A 20,603-nucleotide genomic window follows, 5' to 3' on the forward strand; every position below is an offset into this window, starting at 1 on the left:
AACATTATTGCTAATTTTGTTCTGAAACAATGCTTTGTTTGAGTCAAACAGTAACAGCAGGATTCACGGAAGCCCTCTGAAACACAATACCAGTGAGGAGCTTTCAAGGAGATGTGCAAATATGACCTGTCCTTCAGGGTCTGGATTCCAAACAACTCTGCCTTTAATCTAAGGCCTAGCTCTGATGAGATCTCTTTTACAAGAGCACAAAGATGTGCTTCATCGAGGTCTGGGACACAGTGCAGATTAATTAATACTACTTGCTGGAGCACTTTAGCACCACTCCCCATGCATTCCTCCCAGGAACACATGCAGTTAAGAGAGGCGCTCCATAAACCCATCCAGGCAGATTTACAGTAATATGTTTTTGCTTACTAGTATGGCCTTTCTTTGCATAGGGTGCAGAAGGCAATTGAGTGGATATACCCTTTTTTGCAGATTCACTCATATTTAATAACAAAGACTGGCTCATTTTTGATGTGTAAAGGAGACGCTTGAGCAAACATTGCTTATTTTATTTTTTTATTTTATTTGAATTGTTTTATTTTATTTTAAATTATCGTAGACATGTAGTAAAAGAGGTGCACAAAATTACAAAAAAATGAGGGTATGCAAAGAATTTTGAGAGTTTTCAGAAACTAAAGAAGCAAGTGTTCTTGTGCGAAGACCAGAAACAAAGAAAGAGAAGGAGCAGAACATATATGAAAAAAAACATCACTCCACAGTTAAGGAGCACAAAACATAAATGACTTAAGTCAGAAAGTAGTGCAGAGGGTAAAACAAGATAAAGTAGGAAGCAGAACATGAAGGTGGATAAGAAAAGGGAGGTAGAGAGAGGCTAAGTCAACACATTTAAAAACAAGCATTGGCATAGCCAACAGGTCTCGCCTTTGGGACCTTATAAGTGTTTAGCCATGCAACACATTATCCTGGCTGCTCAGCCGCCAGGGATTGAAGAGCTATACGGTTACTACACACTGGGTTATGCAGTCTGATTTTCAAAAGAGCCATTGGTGCAAAACCCCTGGGACAAAAGTAATGATAATAGTAATAGGTCTCCTCATATAATTTATCAGTCACAAATCAGCTTTAAATATATTTTGGAAATTCAACCATTTTTCTCCAAACATGAGCTCATGAGTTCTGAAAATACACACACGTTTGTCTATAATACACAATGTTGATATACATATGTTAATTTTAAGGAAAAAAGGTTCTTATTTAGAAGGCTGGGGGTGCATACAGGAGAGCTACTTACAAGTAGCTGGAGAACTAACAGTAGCTCAGGAGCTACTCGTTGGAGAAGCCTGGGGTAGACACTCTGATCTGGCTAGGAGTTTAAAAACAATTCATAGTGAAAAAGCTAACCTTACCTCCTGTACCAACAAAACTGACAGATAATTTGACTCTGGCGCGTGGGCTTCGGCCGACAGCGCAGCACAAATACCATATAGATGAAATAAATAAAACTAGGGCCTAAACTACTTGGCTCAAGACTGGGAAAACGACAGTAATTACACACCAAAAACTTGTGAGTCAAAAACGAAAGCATACCTGTCCCCTCAGATCTAGAGCAGTACAATCGAGGTTTTTGTTCATGTCTTGTGCATATTTTAACCCAATCCATATGTTGTACAAGCCATACGAGTAAACAATAACCACCTCCAACAGAACAAAGAAAGCTGACTGCAGTCCTTGACTGGATTATTGACTCATAACAGTTAAAAACCTATGCAAACTCGAGTTATTCGAGTCCATTTTCCACGGATAAGCAAAGCCTTTGTCATTTTCTAGCAATTACAGACTCCTTTACAGATCTAGGAGCGGATTTGCCTTAAGTACAATGGTGTGGATAGATGTGCATCACGCCGCCGTGGAGGTACCCGTGTAAACAGAGATCATTCTATAGCAAATGGTCAAGGGGCTGAGACTTGGAAATCTCTACTATCAGAAAATAAACTGTTGGCAAGCATGATACCTTCGGAATATATTACATCATTTTCAACCAGGACTCCTGCCACTGTTCAGCCCAGTTCAAGGCCTATGAGCAATTGCGGGACAGCATTCCTTACTGATATAGCCCTTTACATTCATTGTATTAATTTATTGATTAGTTCTGCCATTGTAGACCACGGAAAATATAATAATATCAATAAAGCATAAATGTCCACCGGAGCCCTATGGTACCTCTGTTTTCTTTTACGGCTAACTCCCAAACACCGGAATCTTATGTACAAGATGCGCACCTATCTACGGAACATCTGTGAATCCAACCAAATATTTGTTGTCCATTAGTGATGTTTAACAATTGCTATGTCAGTAATTTACGCTCTTCCTGTTCGCATGACAGCCAATCCTATGACTGAACACGATCTAATAGCTGCATGGGAGTGGGCAGGATAGGTAGTGGTCTGGGATTGGAGCCTGTGCTGAAACTCAGTCAACCCTAGTCTCTGCATAATATTCTGAAATGCTGCTAGAGGGGGTAAAATTGAATGAAAACGTGGGTAGCGAGGAGATTATTATTCTGTGATTGCCTTTAACAAAATAATAAACAATGATTAAAAAGAAAATACTCTGTCGCTGCCAATACATGCATGATTCAAACTTGAGGGGGGTGTGGCCTCCAAGGAGACTCTTCTCTATGGCTGCTGGGATTGGAGTGCCCCTAATCTGACAGTTGTTTGTGAGACTTCCTTTTTATCCATAACCCAACCCGCTACACCTGAAGGGCAGCCGCGGGACAAGAATGTAATGGGTCATGGTGTGTCTCAAAAATGAAAGCAGGTTGGCATGGGCATACAGGCATGCAGATTTAAAGAACGGAGTGCGGCCTCCTAAAACGGTTGCGAAGGCGTGGAGAAATAAAGGGGCACGGCCTCCCGAAGCGGCCCCAGGCATAGAGATGAAGGGCGGCATCAGTGAAGCTGGTGCTGAGCTGATCAAGAGAAACACACAAACACTTGGGTCAGGAGTGACATGGACCGCTCTGAGTTTACTTTTCTGTGAGAGATGGTCTGTGCACTTTGTGCATGTGAGATCAGCAAACATGCACTCCACGCTTGAGCACAGGCTGCTCTCAAGACACAAAGAGCAGCAGACTGCTGCACAGACTTACGCCAAAATTTGACGTGTCACTCCAGTCCATGCAGTGTCAGAAGCAAAAGCAAACTGTGCGAGCAAGAGTGGGATAATATACACCACTGATGCACAACCCGACGTAAACACAGTGGAACACCCCAGTGTGCTCACACTTTGTCGATTACCCACGGCTTCGTAGCTGCACACGCACCCATAGTGTACCACAAGCTGGAAAGAAATAAAAAAATAGTCCTCCAAACAACAGAGAAACAACCAAAGCGTAATGATTCAGTACTTGGTTCCTTCTCCAGTGGGAAGAAAAAAAGACAAAAGGAGTGACAAAGAGCCAGGACTGACCACTAGCAAGCACGTTTTTTTAAAGGACACTGAAACAAACAATGAAAAGCAGTGAGCGGAGTTTAAGCTCACACAGAAGTTTATGCTAAAGTATATGCAAGAGGTCGAAAGTTCGACCTGATGAATCTAGTGTTCAAATGAAAAGGAAGTGAACCAAGAATAAGAATGTGAGGGGATAGGAGAGCTGTGGGATGAAGGTTAAACATGAGGTGGGATGAAAGAGAGTAGACAGGACGTACAAAAATAACATTGAGCAATAATCCATACGTGAGACAATACGAGTTAGAATTAGAATTTTTGTCGCATGAAATTGAAGAAACAGGCGAGTATTGTAAATGCAGAAAAAGGTAGTAGTGGCAATTGAGGGAAACAGTTGAAATGTGCAGAGAGAATGGGGACTGAAGAGGAAGATGGCTCCAAGATTCTGGGAAGAGAAAGAGGTAGATGAAAAAGACGTCTGAGGAAGGGGGTGAGGAATGAGCAGACGAAGCAGCAAAGAAAAGAATCTATCTTTTGAATGCATAAATCTGAAGTGCATGAAGTGAATTGCAGATAAGCAAGATGAGATGGACTCAATAAAATAGGAAAAGAGATGAACAGCAGCAAGACATCAGCATAAAATGATAGGAAAGACTCAGAGAAGCAATGAGCTTAAAGAGAGGAGCAGTGTAGATGGAAAAGAAAAGCTGGCACAGGACAACTACAGAGGGACATCAGAGACAAGAGGAAAAGTTGGGGATGAAGAGTCAGCAGAAAGTGTGAAATTAAAATAATTGTATTTATGTATTCATTTATTTGTTTGCTTCTTTATTTTGGCTCAACAAGACCATTTCGGCCACAACTGTTTTTCATTGCCACAGACTCAGTAAAAGGTGGCTTGAGATTGATAGCATGCGTAGAAAATGGTGCTAGCAATAGGTTCCTGGTGATATCATGCCAGAATGCAGGAAAGGTAGGTGTATACGAGGTAGAAGGAGAGACAGGAAAGAGCATTTCTAGAAATACAAAAGATGACAGAGTGGAGAACAGTCCTTTTCTTAACAAATCTATATTATGAGTGACATAAATTTAGAACAAGCATTGGCGAAGCGAACAGATCTGGCAGTGACTGTCAGCTTATTGAATTTGTCAATTATTGTTTTGTTTTATCCTGGATTGTGTAAAACGTTATTTTAAGGAGCTGCCAGGCCCTCGCAATTTAAGAAAAATAAACATTGGGTCAAAGCAAAATAGGCCTTTGGCCTCAAGAAGTACGCTTTGCCATAGTAGTACCTGGTATTTAAGAGAACGACTCTGAGTGCGTGTGCTTTTTGTGAAAGAGCAGAATGAGGTTACTCACAAATAAGTTAGTCAATGACTAAAGTGGCGGACCCTTTGTCGCATGCTGTATGCTGTGTCATATATTTAATTTAATAAAGTCAAAAGGTATTGGCCAACGCCAGACCTAAAAAAAGACAAATTTTCAGGTCTTATCTGTCTCTATTTCACTTCCATTCACTTAAGCAGTCATTCAGTTACCAAGCTTAAAAGGAAACTAGATTTTTTTTTAATAACAGTCTCTTCCCCAAACTCACCACGACCATCCTTCTTCACTTGTGAGGTTTTAAAAGTGCAATTATAAACCTTTTCACTGACGCTTGGACACCAGCATGTAACCTGAGCATACTCGTTCAAAACACCAAAACACTTTCAAAGTACTTTTTAACCACTCCAAGTCTAAATAAAATAAAATAACAGAGAGCCCTTTTGAGGATGCGAGATTATTGACTTTATTTACATAGAAATAAATAGCAGTTGAGAAATAAAAAAGGAAACAAAACAGGTCTAAATAAGCAGCTTCAATACCTGTTTAAGTGTTCTGAAAAGTAACTAGCTTCAGCATAAAAGCCCCCACCAGAGCGCACAGGGATTTGGTATGGGCAAATGGTTACTATGGCGTTTTCCTCACAACAGGATGGAAACGTGGAGTGAATAATATTTATATCTCGCACTCTAATATGGATACCAACAAATCTCTTTTTTAACACGTGCACACAAGGGGGTATTCACTTACACAGCGCATAAAAATTACACATAAGGTAAAATATTACTTTCCTCTAGACATTACCCGTGAAATACATACTCTAATTTATGGCAACGCTGCCATTTTGACTTGAGAAGTGAAACTTCAACTGCACAGAATGTTCTACATGCGCACAAACATTTCCTCAATTTTTTGGGGGGCTGAAACTTACCTTCCCCGAGTTTGATGTAAATGTTTCTCGACAATTTGAACTCGGTGAATGAGGTAACTGCGCCATATTGCCTTTTAGCCCAATGCAAGAGATGTTCGTTTCCCTGCGGGAGATGTTTCTCCTCTGTGTGCGCCGTCAACGAGAAATTGCCTGCCTCAAAATGAACATCAGAACCCGAAGACACCTGATGGAACATAAAAAAAATTCTTAATGAGGAAAGTTTGTGGAGCTAAAACTATTTGACAAAAAAATAATAAATATCAACTATATGAGTAGGGTTGTCACCAGGGGTGTCGTTTCAGAGGAGTTTTTTGGGGTGTTACAGCCCCCTAAGAAATGCACTATTTAAGAGATTGTTGAGTACGGGAGCTTTCAGTCGGGCATGCTAAGGTGTCTCTTGTATTTCACCTGGGATTTCTAAATACTCACTCAAAAACACACACACACACCTCTGTTTTGAAGGTCTGAAAACAGGGTTATTTTACAAAATACTGTTTTTTAGGTATGCCTCAGAATCCACACTTCTTTCCATTTCCACTGGCCCTTAAGCCCCCTCATGCACTGCTTCCCATAAAACAATTACTCTGATATTCCAGCGTGATTGTTGGAAAATCTGAAGCTCTCACCCACCACCCCAATCTTACTGACCAAGCTACGCCCCTGGGTTTGACAGCCTCACTTGGTAGTACTTTTAGTGCCATCTTCACACGCATGAATGAGCTTGGAAAGCTCAATATATTGTGTGAAGTAAGGTGCCCAGATGATGTAGAACTCTTTGTAAATGCAAGCCCGCAGTCAAAACGCAAAAGCATGTACGTGCATATTACTCACCTTTCCTAAAAGAACAAAACAGGACATGGGTTATCTACCAAAAAATACAACCTACACCATCCACTCTCCTTTTCCATACATTCACTAGAGATTAAATGCTTCCATAAGACTTGGCAAGATTATAAACTATCAGAAAAGTACTTCCGCTCAACAACCTATAAATCTGGCCGCTGAAAAAAGCAGAAAAAGGACGAGAACCTTTCAAAATATCATGTAATAAGCTAAATTGTTAGCAAATAAAAATCCTAACACCAGACTCATGCTTAATTCCATTTTTGGCAAACTTCTATTGTGAGACAAAGCGTGCCTTCTGGGAAGGATGATCATGCATTAAGACACTGTACTCAAAGCCTTCCCACTGGGAGTAAAGCATCGCGTCAGGATTACAGTGAAAATAACAGCACTTAAGAAAGTCAATGAAGAAATCACAGGAGTTGGAGGTTGAAGGGTGTTTACGGACACACTGAGCATAAGAGTGAGCGATTAATGTTCATACATAAATAAAAAAGTAGATTACAGAAAGGTCAGTCTATTCTACTGTACGGTCATTGTCTAGCGAGGTAAACATAAATGTCCAATGTGTGGCTCTAGCTAGTTATGATGGTAAAGATACTTTTGTCTAAAGTGCATGTCCTCCAAGACCTGTAACATGCATGTGGGAACAGAAAAGACAGCCTGCACCCTCTTATGGAAATGGCCGCAAGTTGCCAATACTGTTTACCCAACTGAACGATGTACTACCATGCTGGCTAGATTACTGGCAAAAATGGTGTGGTGGTGGACATCAATCAGTACAAAATGTGCTGTTCCCTGACCAGAAAAGAGACCCTGAATGCACAGCTGCTCAACTGGTTTATTACAGGAAGGGATCTTCATAACATAGTATCCCTATAAACAGCTGCCAACACTGCCCCTCTTTCCTTTTCTCAATCTTTTAAAATAATTTGTCGAAGAGAAGACTTGCAACCATTTTTCTAAAATTATCCCATCCATTTTTTTAATGCATCAGACAAAAACTTTTACTAAACTACATAATAAATGGAATCAGGGACTAAAGTCCTATTTTTTACACACATTTAAAACATGTAATACACCGAACCCTGATCCTCCAATAGAAATAAGAAATATGAATAAGACACACAAAGAGCATAATGATTTAAAAGATTATTATTCCTTAGAAGTACAAATACTTTCGCAACACAAGCCAATATTTTATAACCCAGATCTTGTAATGAAAGAGTTGAATTTACTTGATTGAGTTCAGTCGTGGCCCTCAAGCTAATCTGGACTCCCGAGCATCCATTCGCCAAGGCGCAACCAACGTGGCAGATATTGCAGGATAAAGCGCCAAACTGGAAACAAATGCGCTGTAATATTTTATGCTTTTCCCATTACGTAAAAAACCAATGATTCTTTTCTAAAAAAAGAAGGTATTTACTTCTCGGAAAGTGCGGAATCCTGATTCAAGGGACCGCACCTGAGAGCTAACGCGTGCAAAGATCACAGTCTCAGCCAGTTCCACAACTATTTGTTGAGAAGAAGAACAAATTCAATTTTGATTTTACATTAAAATATACACCTTGCAATTACAACCAGAACAATTTCCTGTCAAATAATATGTGCACTTGATGTGAATTCCTGGAAGCCTTCCGCCTTTACAAGTTCTCCCACTGGCTGGCACTGCGCTTCCTCTCGCACCTCACTCCTATCCCCGCTGAGCGCTCAGCTCACATCTGGGCCCATTTAGCAAGTGATTGCAAATGGAGTCTCCTGATTTCCAGTAAAAACTAGTTGCAGGAAAAGAAATAGCTCTCTTATGTTTTTTTAGCAAGTACTGGCAGCCAGCCAAAATGTAAGCAAACCATACAACTGAGGGCTTCATCAGGACACCGCAAGCAAATATTGAATCTATATTTTTGGAACGCAGAAGGGTGTGAGCCATAGTAGAAACGGTTCACTCACGCATTCAATGTCTAGATGTATCCTGCCCATTGCACTAAGTTTACTGCCATCTGGTTACATGCTTTAATAAACAGTACAACAAAACTATATTTATCGTACAGTTTTTCACATTTCTTTGTACTTTTGCTTCCAAATAATGCACAATATTTATCTCAATTATTCAGAAAGCAGCACTGTCCTGGAGAAAGCTATGCCTATGGGGCCACAACCTCATGGTATGGCTCAATTCTCCATGCAGGACGTATGGAGACATAGGCTGCTCGCCCAGGGCTCATCACCCTGCAGCGATAGAAGCAGTGCACAATTATCTTTCAGGCACACTGATGATTCGCTAAGGGAGAGCAGCGGGCTCCTTGTTTTATGCCAGAGCATTCGTATTTTTACATCATTTGAGAGTCTCCTGATCCTGTCTCTAAATTCAAAGGCTTGCAGCCAATGTCTTTGAAGAACTGTGTGGAAAAATTGATTATTTGGCGCCATTTTTAAGAATGCTTTTTTGGGGCAGATTAAGGATTCCCCTCAAACACTCCTGCTTTACACTTACTCTCTGCTCTTCCCCAGTTGGAGGGATAGAAGGATAGTTGTAACGTATTTTCCAAGGCTGCTTTAATGTCCAGTTTTGATGGTGATATGATTAAAGCTAAGCAGAACACCAGGAGAGTGGCACACAAACATTCACGGCTGGTTAAAAGCGGTCCCCCCAGTTTTCTGCTTCTGAATGACTTCCATGCAGCCGTGACAGGAATGTAACTCAAGCACACAGTTGCCTAAATCGCTGCGTCACACTTTAGATTAAGCAGTTGTTGAAATGAACCGCACTATACCCGGAGATAACGATTTATCTGCATATTTGTGACAAAGAGTAGTTTTTTTGTTCGCTGATTTGCTGGGCTCATCCGGGAGGTTCCAAGCAGTTCATGGTGAACAGGCAAAGTAATTAGAATAAATGTGCTTCACAACACAATGCGAAGTATCACGTTTCCAAAACACTTTTCGCTGCTGCGGTCGGAGATGAAGTGAAAGAGGCGATATCTACAGGATTAGGTCCGGCAAGGTCCCTACTGACGCACAGTCAAGGCCTCCTCTGTTATGGATAGTTCTAGTTTGGTTAAGTAACACAGATTATCTGTAACACGCTCGTGACAAATTGTCTGAAGGTGAACATAATTGGAATTGTATCCGCATTCTGAAAAGAAAACGCTAACAGCTCCACATTTTAACAAAATACGCGGTAAAAGGGACCTTGAGCGTTGCCAGTGGAGGGTGCCAAAATAAAATATACTCATGTATTAGTAATGTGATTTTATTGTTAGAAGGACGAACACCCCCTTTTGGCAGCAGAGGAGCGTCGCATGTACGTCATGACGTTGTTGTTTTTTTTAATTCGACCTTGCGTAACCCCCGTCGGCGCCTCGGACTGCCAGAGCAGATGACGCTCCGACTTTGTCCTCGCAAAGATATTTGAATCATGCTGTAACAAAGCCCCGCATTCTTCACCCCACCGTGGCAGAGGCACTCGGGTCCTTCATCTCTTCAGCGCCAGGGTGTCCGAGAGTCTCCTCACTGTTCCTCTTTAGACATGCCCAAGACTTGCAAAAGTTTGTATACGATGGCAAAAGCCAAGATAAAGACAGACAATAAGTGGTCTAAAAACAGTGCACAGAATGTGTTGCATGGATGGGGATGGAGCAATGTTTTTGTGTCATTTTGCATCTATCCTTGCACCTTTAAGACTGCCTGTCTGACAAGCATAGGTGTCCATTTAAAACCTCACAATGACTGACGAATAGCAGCTTCCGCACGAGAAGTTTCCAGGAAACTTCACGCAAGAAAGTCTTGTGCTTAAAAGTCCCAAGCATCAAGAAAACAAACCCTCCTCCAGACTTTCTAAGGGTTTCTTCATGTAGCCTCTTCGGCGGCAGGTTGTATAATACCCATTCCTATAGCTTGCTCATCTGTATAGCATTGCTGGTTTAGAATGAACAATGAATGACATATGCTGTTCCTCTGTCACTCGTCTGAGGACTCTACATGACACTTACAATGACTCGCTGCATAATGGCCGTAACATTTTCACTCCTGGATATACTCATTAGACCATGCAGTATGGCGGCTTCTATAATGCAGCTCCTATGAATTGTTTTCTGCTGTGCCTCAGGGTCAAGACTGATTTGCATATAGCCAGGTCTAAACTGGGGTGGCGTGGTGAGCAAAAGAATGATGGATTTAACCCAGATCTCTTGACTGGGGGTGAATGGTTTGATTTCCGTCCATCAATTGTGTGTCTGTGGAGTTCTCAGGCACATGCTAAGGCTGACCATTTAATGCCCATTCATATGGGTTGTTCGACTATCGTTCCATGATGACCAATCAGAGGATATGCTATGGCTGGCACTATAATGCCCTTTCCTGTGAGATGCCACCTGCCACACACGTGAGGACTCCTCAAAGCATATACCATGGCCTGTTGCACAACGCCCATGATTTGCTGCTCTCCTGCGGAAGCCAGAGCTTATGCTATAGGTGGTGGACTATTGCACCTCCCAAGGATTAACCTTCACCTCTAAGCAGCCTGCTAAGCCTCTATTCAGTGCGGTTATACCTTACAGCCTTACAGGCTATTAAAGGCCCGCTCCCGCGTTAAAGGCCCGAGCCAAAGGCAAGGGACTTTAACAAGGGACGGGACTTTAATAGCCGGTATAGCCCTGCTACGAAGGGCTATAAGGCTATTAGAACATTCTGCCACTAGAGGGCAGAATGTTCTAAGAAATAAAACAAAGTCTTTTTGAAGCTCGAGGGGATTTAAATCCCCTCGAGCTCCGAGAGGCCTTTGTAAAACATTTGAAAGTTTCTCTGCGGGCCTTTACCGGCCGTAGAAGCAGGGAGCGCTCCATTGTCTTCAATGGAGCTCCCAACATTCCAATGTTCTAATATATGATACAGACTCCTCTAGAGATGGTACATGTCTGCATGTGAATCCTCGACTAGCCTCAGGCTGTCTCCACACTCATGCATATGCACAGCTACAGGATTGCTGCAACATAGTCTAAGAAGTTTCTGCTGTACAAGCATGACACCAAAACACTTCCCCCCGGGGGCACACCACAATCAAACACATTCTAATCGTCTACACAGTAGCATCAAAGGATTATATGTTAAGCCTCAAACAGTTTTTTCCATCAAATTGACACACAGGTGCAGTCTCTGACCACAATAAGGCCATACCATCAGCCATCCTGCTCCACACTAAAACCCTATCCATACAGGACACATGACAGACACACCATCATCCGTCCATAGCCAGGGCCGGCTTTAGTGCTGGTGGCACCCGGTGTGACAATCCAGGCATCAGGCGTTTCCCCAGGAGGCTGGAAGGGTTGGGGCCGGTTTTGGAGCGATGGGGGACAGTTTTGCAGAAGTGCTGCAATATCGGCCCCTAGTAACAAAAGCAGCAGTGCTGGTGACTAGTTAAGTTAAGCAGGAGTGATTCACACTTGCCCACGTGCCCACCCCCCCACCGGTCCAAAAAAATTGCCAGGGCTGATTTGAGTTCTCAATCCGGCCCTGGCGACAATCATATTTGGCGCCCACATCCCATGACCGCATCCTCGTATTCTCTCACTAGCATCGATCAAAAGTGCCCCTCATCCCTCCAATCATAAGTTATTGCTAAACACAGCACTCCGCCCCCCAAGGTCAGTGCCTCCTCCGTAGGTCAGCGCCAGGGCGGCCGCACCGGTTGCACTGCCCTAAAGCGGGCCCTGCCCATAGCACTCCCAGGAGCAGAGTGCTGTCCATCCACAGATGAGCTCGAGCACCTTGACAATACAATACACAATACAGGCACAGGCATGGCCGCGGCCACGTCATCTGTACAGACTGGTACTTAAGCAGGCATAGATTTCTAAACAGTAATGCAGGCGTTTAACGCGTTGAAACACAGTGCGCACTATAGGCATTAAGCACTTTTCAGTCACCTGACATTAAGATTTTACACACATTACCTTTATGTTGCCCACCAATTTATTGGTTGTTTTACCGGTAATTTTATAGCTGCAAGTGATCCTTTTAATCCATCCAATATAACAAGTAATTGGGCACTTTCTAAAAACACTTTCCAGTGGCCGGTAATTGCTCCCAGGAGCCCCAGTGAAACGGGAAGGCCTGATATTCGTGCATCAATTACAGACTTTTTCGGCCTTTGAAAACCAGCGCAGTTAACCCCTCGCGGCGCGTCAACAAAGTGATAGTGGCGAGCGGGGACCTCTCATACTTACGAAGAAAAACCTCTGAACCCCCGACGCGAGCCGGTCTGTTTTCACTTTCCATATCAGGCTCCGAGGAGAATTCAGAACGAACACCACAGGTTTTTGATGAATGTGCACTGACGAAATAGGGTTCAAATGCAACGTGACCTAGAGAGAACGAAAAATGGAAAACATGCTTTATTGGGACTGTAGTCATGGAATTGTGCAAACACGGCGCTCTCGCTATGTGACCTCTGAGGCATGTTTTGAAACTAGAGCGAGAACGCAGCAGCCAAGACGAATCCACACACAGGCAGGTCTTACAGCATGACCGCGCTCTTCAGCGTCAGGCATGCAAATCTCCCCAAAAGCGAACAACATTCTGCTGCATACATTCTTCAGCTCTGATGTGCTCGTATTATCAAAACACTTCGCAACCTTATTTCAAAAGAGTTGTCTTCACATTTGTAATCATTAATGCAGTATTTATTTCCAGAAATGTAATCTTCTACATATTTTAAAACCCTAGGAGAATTTGATATTCCTTTAAAAAGAATTTATGACAACATTTACTGCAAAGTTCGTGATTTTATGCATGTTTTGCAGGGTCTAAAATAAACCAAGCATTGACTTGGGTTGCTTAACGCAGGGTTGTCCACCTTTGATCCATCATGGGAGGATCCATGACAGATTATATGTATAAACAAACCACTGACTTTGGAAATGTCTCCCATTTCGAGCATTTGTAGGTCAAATTATTTTAAGTGGAATGTCTCAAAATCTGGCATGGATCCAGCCCCTCCTGAACCAATGTAATGAACCCCTGCCTTAAAGGCAGTTTGGGGGGGGGGGGGGGGGGGGGGAGATGGGTAATGCCTAACAATGGTCAGCGCAAGGATTTAAACATGGAGTTTACCAGCCTGTCTCTTGGCAAACTCCCAGCAAGCAGAAAAGTGACCTATCCCAAGTCCATGTCCCCAGCTTTTATAATGATTGTCCTATTGCAATGATAAGCGCTGTGGCATCTGCAGCTGCGTCACCTGCTCCGAAGAGGACTTTTTACCACAAAGAGGAATTATTTCATTTTTTGAATTAGATGCCAGAAGCACATGATGTATTGCACCAGAAATATCCTCTTTTAGGTGTAACTCCAGACCACTTTATCTGTCTACAAGAGCTTATGGTATCAACACCCTAAATACACAGAGTGGGCTTTGAGTCCGCACCCTTCACTACAAGTGCCTGTTTGAAGTACCTTTCACATTTGATATCAGAATGCAGTTATACATTATGCAGTGGTGAGTGGATAAGGAGTCTGTCTCCAGCATCGCATATTTCATGCAAGGTGAAAGAAGATTAGAATTGATCAGTGGGGAGCTTAAAGGTCTAGTCTCAAACTATTTCTAACAAAAGATGGTACTGAGAATAAAACTGCACAGCCTTTCACCCTTTCCGCTCACATATTTAACATACTTAATAATTAAACACCTCACAATACACCTATCAAGAATATGAATACCTTTTATTACCACAAAAGGCCATTTTAGTCCCATTCTCCAGGAATTAGACTCTAAAATACTCCCTTGCCATACTGGCTGATCTGGCCAATCAGCAGTGGAAGTCAGTGGTACAAGTGGGGAGGTGGTTGTAGTGATCACTGGAGAATTTTCAGTTCTAGCCCTCTGGAAGAGATGCGGGCAGTCCACACTCAATTCCGCTCAACAATCTTTCTCCTCAGTTGAGCTTATTTTCCTGAATCTACACCAGGCCCCGTCCTTGACCTCATTGCACTTCCCTTCTATTCCCTCTTCCCCCACGCCCCTCTTGGCTTTGCTGGAATATCCCTTTGTCTTAGATATTTGACTGCTCTGTTACTGGTAAGAAAAAAAAAACCTTTGACTTTATTTGATGTTCTTTGTGTAGATCTTCGATGCTCGCTTTTCCTTCCCCATGCTGTGACAAAGCAGGTGGCACTGATGCGAATACATACACAGGACTTTCTGGGGCCTGATGCCTTGAACCTGATCCTCTGCTGCATGCGAGGGGCTCTATGGGCGAGGCTGGCAAGCTTGGTGCAGTGATGACTAAACAGAAGCACTGAAGTGAAGTTCCTGACACCCCTTCAGGAAGCCCCGCTACAGGAAATTGCAGTAGATCGACTACCAGAGAGCCCAGGTGGAGGTAAAAGATAGAGTTTTAATTAAATTAAGAGGGTAGGAGTTTTTCAATGAACAGTTTTAAAACCTTGTTTTTTATGACTCGGTTTATCCAACAGATGGAGGAGGGACGTGGACTGAAGCTCATTGTAAATGCCTAGATTGCAAGGTTTTTCTTGATGAAGCCTCGGGAAGGAGCCATCTGTGAGCTAGTGAGGGGTTCCCAATCCACAGTCCAGGTTTTTTCAATTCTGATATATAGTTCATTGCATTTAGGTTGCTGAAAAAAAGTGATCCTGCAAAGTAGCAACAAATCGTAAGGTGGCTTTTGTAACATTTTGCATCAGGTTTTCATCACAAAAGTGATGCAACCCAGTGCAAAATGTTAATTTGGGACGCGCTTTCCAGCACAAAACTTTATTTGCCCTGGAAAGTAGCCCTAAAGTAATACAAAGTAATGCAAAGTATTGATAGTGCTACTCTGTATTGCTTTGCGTCAAGGGCATGTGCCACGGGTGGTACCTGGGCATTCCTATGCAACCACCCTTGGTTTTTGATGCAGAGCACTACATTCTAACTATGGTATGCATGGCTTTGTGCCACAAAGTAAAGTTTTCCTTGAGGCATTCCTTAAAAAGGAGAGATGTTTTTTTATTTCTTCAGACTTCCCAGACTTTACATGTGTGCTGCACTGGACAACACACTTCCAAGTGAGGAACGTTTTAAAGCTTGTCTAGGCATCGTATTTTGCACTGGAAGGGTCAGGTGCTTCCTTCTCTCTCCCGCTCACAATGTATCAACCTTGGTTGCCGCACTGCATTGTATGAGTTTTTATTGAATATACCATATTAATTATGGATCTGCCATGTTTGCCAATTGAATGATCACCAGCAGTTGGTAGCTAAAGGGATCAAAAGGTAAGGAAAGGCTACAAGAAAAACGCAAGGGTGTTCAAAGCATTGGGTAGTACATATTCCCTTAAATGTACCTATTGATTGCTGTGTTCAGGCATCGACGAGGTAGAGTGCAGGCGTCTCAAGCACTAGGTACCCTGATATGCTGATCCTGTACTCTGGTGAACAACAGTAATGGAGAGGGCCACTAGTATAATGATATTCCTGTATATGATATCTGTTAATATTTTGAGCCTAGCGAAAGGGTTGCAGTTTGTCTATGACTGAAGAGCCAGCATTGCCTCTCTCTGTGCTTTTCTCCCACAGGGCGGGTCTTACCTCAACAGATCTTAGTGAACGTCCACATCACACCAACATTGCTCACTAGACCAATGTCACATCACCTTCAATTTGCTTGAACTCCTTTACATCTTAAGTTTGAAATCAATCTATTTGCCTGATGGTACAGTATTGGCTATCACCCTTCAGGTGATACTCATGCACATAAGCTCTGGAGTGGAGAAAAGCAAAAGTTTTGGATGCGCCTACCATCCAAACCCAAGACACACCACTACCACCCAAACCCAAGACGCACCATACATCCTCCCAGTCAGTACATTGCAGACGGCCCCTGCCTTGTGCACCAAGCAGAATTCCGATAGTACATACTCTGATTTTTATCTGATATCTATCAGCATGAGCCACTCAAAAATACACTCACACACCATCCTACTCAAGACGCAGACAAATGGCGAACCTCAGACAGTGTATGCTAGACAGAGCCCTTACACCCTCAAGCACACCACAGGTCACCAAATCCATAGCAGGCAAAACGTTGTCAAACCAACAGCACTGCCATGCACCACATCAAAGTACACCCTAGAAACACTCTGATAACTTCGGCATACTTGTGGCACACCCTCATGCTCACATCAGTGTTTCCGACTGGGGGACGTGATGTATATATAGAAATGATATGGAAAATCAACAACCCAATCCAAAGAAGAAAAAACACAAGCATGGTCTCACAGCAGTATGCAGCTGCAGGGGGGGTTGAAAATATAATAAAATGAAAAAAGAACAGGAAGTGGGGGCTGGAGGGTGGTGGGTGGTGGGGAGTTCACGAGAAGCAAACACGAGCGGCCCAGAAGCAATGTGCAGTCACCAGGCCCCTCACAAATAAACAAGCATTGGCATAGCCAATTGGTCTCACCTTTGGGACCTTATAAGTGTTTAGTTATCCAGCACAATATCCTTGGTGCAACAACATCAACTGTTGCATGGCTGAACACTTTTAAGGTCCCAAAGGCGAGACCTATTGGTTATGCCAATGCTTGTAGCTATGGTGTCACAGAACAGTACTGCTCTGATGTCAATATGATTGTGATGTTGTAATTGTACGGTAAACGGTTATCAGGTGGATACATTTAACTCAATATCACTATCTCGTTCTTTTAGTTTGCTAACTTGGAGTTTGCTGTTTCATCCGCTGTAATTAACAGCGTTTACTTTTACCCAGCTCCAGTGTGCTCCTTTACTACCTCAAACATGCGACTTTAAGTTAAACAGATCTCATAGGAGACACCATAACCCACTAAACCACCTTAAAACAAGGTGCAAAATCAGTAGTTCATACAAAATTCATATCACGACACACACAGTTGGTATTTGATAGCTTTACAAGCAAACACGCGTTGTCAGGTCAGTGCCACAGATGAAAACATTTCCACCTGGGCTCCCTGGCTCTCGAAAACACCCAAGCACAGTGCCTAACGGAATGGGCAAAGAGAAAAAGATTCTTTTCTGTTTTTAATATGGGCTTGCTTCGATGATTGCTATCAATATCAAGACGTACAGTATGCTTCCCTGACAGCAGTGACCTATGTACGTGCTTGAAGACCAGAGACATTAAATGTCAGGCAACATCAAGCAGCTACAGAAGCCCCACCACCTGAAAAAATGAACCGGATATTAAAAAAACATGGCAAAGCACATTTAACCACTGCTGGTCAATGTGGTTATTTTGCTTGCTAACTTGGGTACTCGCAGACAGAAGTGTACACATTGTAGTGGACTATTTTCTCATTTTGGTTAATATGGATGAGCAAATGCATCATGCGCATTTAAGCAGTTCTCTAAAAGTGCGCCTCTCCTGCTTGGGACGGATTTGCAGAATGTATTATTCAAAGTATATGCTTTTGGAATGTGGTCATTTGAAAACATGAGCAGCGCCATCTGGGTGACACTTGCCACTGCGAAATATAGATTGCAGCGCATTTCTGCTAAAGGAATTAGCGAGAGGTTGATAGCCAAGGGGAAAAAATATATCTAAATATATATCTCGCCATTGCTGGTCAGCAATAATCGAACCACTTTCTGGGGATTAGGCGCATGGCTAAGCCTGCTGGACGAGACACTACCAAAGGGCAGGGGGTCTTCTTATCAGAGAAATGCTTCTGGAGCAAGTCTCACTACAGGACAGATTGCTTCCATATTCCTGTCTGCAAGGCAACACAGGCTGGCAGTAATGCGATAATGACAGAGAGCAAAGGGTGTTAAACCCCCCCTCGCATTAATGCATTGTATTTAGTAAATAATCAGACCCATCCAAATTGTGATTTTCCCACTCAGCTAGAGCCATTAAAATCAAGGTTAATGCGGAGGAATCCTTTGCTGGGTTTTAAGCGATCAAAAGAATCTCTTTTGTTTGCATGGTTATGATATTGTTGGCCGCTCCCTATGGTATAATGTGTGTCCAGATACTGCAAAAGGCATTGAAACGCAGGTCACTGGCTGCTCGCCCGTGGTAAACACTGAACTCACTGCTTGCCCACCACCTCGTCGTTCGGAGAATTAAAATGCAAAGGAGGAGAAAAGCTCCGTAGTTTCACCGTATTTCTTGAGGTGTGTTGACATATTTACATCACTTTGTGCATGAGTTGCAATGTACAACAGAATTTTTGAGTGTCAAAAGTTAGAAGTTTTACAAACAATATCCCAAACTCAATAAAGGACATTAAGATACTACAGATGATTTCTAACTAAAAGAAGCACTTCTAGGCTGGAGTAAATTCTAAGTAGTCGTTATTAATTAAAACACCTAGTAATATTTTGAGGACTCTGGAACACTTGTTGAGTGGTCGCACATTTTATCATTATCTATTTTTAACCGACAGAAAGCAGGCCTAAGAAAATAAAACAAGAAATGTTTCAATTTCTGTCAAAGTGCATTTAAGATTTCGAACCCATTCAAAGTCTATTCTCTCTCTTGTAATATGAGATGATCTTTTGAAAACAGCGCCTCCTGTTGAGAAGCCCATGGCGCGCCATCTGCTGGCATCATTATGTCTCCCACTCACTGAGGCTGTTCGCTGTCCAGGGCTCATATGGCCGCCCCTCGGTCAGAAGCTAATTTTTTTAACGAAGTGGGCGGTGCCTAATTGACTGCGTCTATATGCCCTTCCAGTGAGGGACATCTTGTGTGCTCTGCACGAGCTGTAGGTCCTTGACGGACTCCGTCCCTTGCTTCGTGGTGCGGTCGCCTGGACCACGTAATGACGCAGTAGGGTAGCACAACTGCTCTTGACTGCAGAGTTGACAAAATGGCACAGTGGAAGTGAGCGCCGGGTTAGCCAAATATAAAAGCACGCAACAGGGACGTAACGCTCATTAATGTGACCAAGGATTGTGTCAGTTACTAGAAATCAAGATTGAGCCACATTTTTTTCAGCTATATCAAAGAAGCACTGACTGAGCGGCCCGATGACAAGTTAGTACACTTCGTGAGAAGTTTAATAACGGACAGCGAATGCAAGTTAAAGCGCGGAATGGGGCGCTTGAAATATCAAGTGCGCGCGTGTCCCTAATTATAAAGTGGTGCGCGCGCACGCGTTTGGGAGAGTAGTCTTCACTTTTCAAGCAGTGCACTCGTGCTTGTGGCGCACCGCTGCTCGCTCCCGCAAGGTGGATGACGCCACAAGCACGAGTGCATTGCTTGAAAAGTGAAGACCGATGGCTAAAGGCCCTCCTAGTGCAGCGCATGCGCGCTGCCTAGGCGAGACCTAAAAAGGACAAAAAAAATTCTAGTAAAATGAAAGTATATTCATATGGACAGTCATTTTTAAAGCATATTTGGCAAAATGCACACAACTACTGCTTGATAATGTACGTTCTTCCTCGCTGATGCCCATACCTAATATTGATTTTTTGCACCAATGGGCCACTAACCTAGCACCAGATTCAAATGCAGACATGTATCCTTCGTGGACACATGCATTACACTGGTTATCTATTCTGGACCAATTATATTTCAAGCGATTGTGTGCCTTCTTTAGAAGTTCATTTACAAAACTGGTTCCATTTAAGCTTAACAGGTAAGCACAAAAAGATAAATATCAGGATAAATAAAGAGTTACTACTGCATAATTGTATGCCATGACTCTGTAGAGTATTGTATTGCGTTGTATTTTATTTCAACATGTATATAGCGCTTGCTGCCTCTAAATGGGGCACTGAAGAGCTTGCTACATGTTAAGTATGTTACTTCATGTAGGGTGTGTGGTTGAAAGGGTGCTGTCTTCGTTTTTTGATCCTGTGTGAGAAGTGCTTCTAGGTTGTGCATGGCGACCACCAAAGTGCGGTTATTGTGTTATGGGGCGCTGGTTTAGCAGTTTGATGGATGAAGAAGCATGAGGGACAGGCGCCCAGTTTATGGTTCTCAGTACGCTGGCAGCTTTCAGCAGCTGTGCAGGTCCCTTTATGGTATTTCTTATTGTTGGGACGGAAAAGTCCTCTGCATGATAATGGACCCGTATCCTTGCGCTGAGTTCCCAGCCGTATTGT

At 42.9% G+C, this 20,603-nt stretch overlaps 1 protein-coding gene across 2 annotated transcripts in view; it reads right to left on the minus strand.

The window, feature by feature from the left end:
• Positions 1-20,603, minus strand: part of TGFBR3 (transforming growth factor beta receptor 3) — a 339,353-nt gene that overhangs the window by 134,464 nt on the left and 184,286 nt on the right. For both annotated transcript variants that reach the window (XM_085602172.1, XM_085602173.1), the window contains exons 3-4: positions 12,743-12,880; positions 5,673-5,856 (exon numbers count right to left, since the gene is read on the minus strand). In XM_085602172.1, the coding sequence (XP_085458298.1) occupies positions 5,673-5,856; positions 12,743-12,880 (322 nt within the window). The remainder of the gene's footprint in view (positions 1-5,672; positions 5,857-12,742; positions 12,881-20,603) is intronic.

This window comes from Triturus cristatus, chromosome 4_2, assembly GCF_964204655.1.
Source record: "Triturus cristatus chromosome 4_2, aTriCri1.1, whole genome shotgun sequence".
Classification (NCBI taxonomy): Eukaryota; Metazoa; Chordata; class Amphibia; order Caudata; family Salamandridae; genus Triturus; species Triturus cristatus.